Source organism: Galeopterus variegatus, unplaced genomic scaffold (assembly GCF_000696425.1).
Source record: "Galeopterus variegatus unplaced genomic scaffold, G_variegatus-3.0.2 Scaffold3392, whole genome shotgun sequence".
NCBI lineage: Eukaryota > Metazoa > Chordata > Mammalia > Dermoptera > Cynocephalidae > Galeopterus > Galeopterus variegatus.
The window spans coordinates 3,910-7,053 of record NW_007729503.1 but is presented as its reverse complement, the minus strand read 5'-3'; the positions used below and the strand labels follow the sequence as shown (position 1 = coordinate 7,053).

Sequence of the window (3,144 nt, the reverse complement as noted above, 5' to 3'; positions counted from 1 at the left end):
AGAGAATCATAGACCTTGGCACACTGGCTCACATGGTGTTTGTGTGTGTGTGTGTGTGTGTGTGTGTGTGTGTGTGTAAGGACAGCTGCCACTGTACACCAAGTGGTAATGCTGACCCTATATTGCCACATCTTCTGTTTTTTTTAAAAAAACTGAAGATAGGAAGTTTTTACATGAAATAGACCAATTTTTCAAACATTTATTAATAAAAAAAAATTCAAATACTGCACTCCAAATAAAATACACGTGAGTCAAACCTGCATCAGACTGACACCTTTAATGCATGGAATTGGTGGTTTAACTACATCTGTTTATGTGGTGCCACTTACAATCTGCTTGCCGCCAGCTGAGGTAGTCCTTTAATGTCTGGTTGCTAGGATACACCACGACTCTTCCATCAAAGCCTGGGGGATACAGAAGGGGCTGGTCCTCAAAGTAATCCCGCCAATAAAACACATAGCTGGAGGCAAACTGGGAGGCCACATGAGTCATGAACTTACTTGTAAGGCAAATTGGGTGGAGCAAGAAAAGAGAAGATACATGATATTAATTCAGCAACATAACAGGCTGCAGGTGCAACAGAGAGATTATACAAACTGCTCAGCCAGCCAAGAGATAAAAATGTATTTGGCAAAGAAAAACTATATTAATATTTCGCTTATATATTTCAAATGTAGCCTGTCTCTCCTTCCAATTTTTCTCTATAGGATGTGATGGGATCTTATGGTTCAATAGTTTTTTTGTTTTTTCTTTAGTCTTGGAAGGTGAGGAACCATCGTTTTAAAAAGATACTAATTCTTTATATGATTTGTTTCCTGTAAGAGTTTCAATACTGCCAAATCAAATACCAGATTTGTCTATTTTATACTGAGATCCTCCTTAATTAGAAGTTTAAATACTACTACAATGTATGTGCAGACTGTCACTGGCTAAAGCTAACCTATGAATCTTAATATTACATTCTTATGGTCTCTGCTTCTACTCTTAATATTCAATGTCAGGACAGTCTAGAAACTTAAGATGATGGGGCATGGAGAAGAAAGAATCAGATAAAAAGGCATATAGAATGCTCAGATATCAGATGGAAGTACAACAGTCTAAACAGGAAACATACATACAATCTGCAGTAGCAAATACTGCAGATATCATCTTTAGTCTGTAAGTATGCAATTAAGATAAACAGAAAACCGGATGCAGATAGAAAATATTCTGAAGAAAGAGGCTAGGCCGTGGAATTACCTGGCTCTTCTTTTAAACCAATTGCTTTTCCGCTTGAAGACAAAGCTGTATTCATCACTCTGTCCATATGCGATCACAATATCCTCCAGTTCTTCCATTACCGTCTGTGCACATTTTGTCATCAGGTGGAGAGCCCGGCTGTCATTAGGTTTTGCAAAGCTGTGCTTCTCAGCAAACCTTCACAGGGAAAAGAGAAGAGGGAAAAGGCCATGGATGGAAGAGAGCTTGTCAGTACAGCACCGATCACAGAGGCTGTTCAAAAAGGAAGACACCCTAACAGCACTGTGGACCCAAACACTCCTCTCCATTTCCTTTTTATTCTTGCCCTGACCAACTAAGAAAAAGGGACATAACTGCTAAGTCTCCACTCCCTTTTTTGTGAAATGGGGATAAAGAACATTTACTTCACTGGGATGTCCTGAAGATTGGGAAAAAGTAACAAATATAATTATGCCGGGCTCCTAGTAAGTGCTCAATAATTGTTAGTTACAATGATCATTATTATTAAAGCAGTCCTTTTTAAAAATTAAATTCTCATCTTTCTGTTACATTTCTTTCTCCCTTTTTTTCCCGACTCCTTCTTGAATCCAGTCCACGTGGCCTGTTACTGACAATGAAACATGGACATACTGTGAAGAGTTGCCCACAGCAAGGCCTACACAGATCTCTCAACAGCCCGCACTCAAAACATATCTAACAAAATAGCTAGGCAATTGGCTGAGGAGCTTAACTATTTCCCCAGGGAGAGGCTTTCTCCACCAGGTCTTGCTAACAGGTCTCTGACCACTTAACCCGAGGACTGCAGGCCAGCTGCTCACCTGGGGAGCACCTTACCCTGTTTAACTACCTCGACCAGCCCTCAATCAAGCACGGTGGTAGCCAGTAAGCGGGGCGATGCTCACTGCCGGGCGCTCATTGGCTGCCGCGTTACCCCGGTAACCATGTGCGGGGTTGCAATGATAGGCGTTGGATTCCCCGGAAACGCTGGCGTACCACACGGCCTCAGGCCGAACACGCTCACCGATGGAAGTTCCTGCCGTCCAACCGCACTACCACCCAGCAGTGGGCCAGGCAGGTGTCGTCAGCCTCAAAGTCCCGCACGTACTCAAACTTGCTTTTTGCCATGGTCGCCCCCAATGTCAGGCACCGTCTCAGAGTGACAGAAGTGGCAGCCAAACAATAGCGAACCTTAACGCTGCCCGCAGCCCACATCCCTCTGTGGAAGGGAAAGGACAAGATAGCCCCGCCCCGGAAGCTCCTGTTGCTCTTCGTGGCCGCTCTAGCCGCAGTGGAGGTCCTCATCTCTCTCGCCTCTTCTCTTAGTTCTTCTGGACGCGGGGGGAAGGAGGGAAGTTTCCGTTCTTCGCCTCGTACTAACGGTGCTTGCTCGCTTTTCTCTTCTCGGCCTGCGGCAAATCACTTACGAAGTTTGAAAAAGTCTTTTCTGGCCGACTTTGAAAGTGCCGTTGTAACTTTTTTCCCTTGCGAACAGAATAACATTTATTAATTCATTGTAGAAAATGTGAAATATACCAAAAAATATAATTAGGAGAGTTAACACTTTATATCCGCACCCTCCTCCCCCGTCAAAAGCATTGTGGATGGTTCCTTCCAGTCTTTTTTCTTTTTGTGTATGTATGTTTATACAGGGAACACACAAAATTGGAATCATTCAACTGTACAATTTTTATATTTTTCAACTCAGCTTGAGTATCTTCCAATGTCATTGATTATTCCAAAGTGTGATCTTTTTTAAAAGAAAAATGGACTCAGTATTCCAAAATATAGGGGTACTAAGGTAACTTATACAACTTTTTCACCATTACATAATCAAAGACCCAATGTTTGATTTCTTGTTGCTGATAGATAATAGTAGCAATAAACCGCTGATATTTATGTGATGCT

General features: G+C 42.3%; 1 protein-coding gene across 1 annotated transcript in view; it reads right to left on the bottom strand.

Moving 5' to 3' along the window:
• THG1L (tRNA-histidine guanylyltransferase 1-like (S. cerevisiae)) overlaps window positions 1–2,451 on the bottom strand; it is a 7,451-nt gene extending 5,000 nt beyond the window's left edge. Inside the window, exons 1-3 of the mRNA XM_008584863.1 lie at window positions 2,261–2,451; window positions 1,240–1,416; window positions 330–499 (exon numbers count right to left, since the gene is read on the bottom strand). Of these exons, the coding sequence (XP_008583085.1) occupies window positions 330–499; window positions 1,240–1,416; window positions 2,261–2,451 (538 nt within the window). The remainder of the gene's footprint in view (window positions 1–329; window positions 500–1,239; window positions 1,417–2,260) is intronic.
• Window positions 2,452–3,144: the final 693 nt, after the last annotated feature.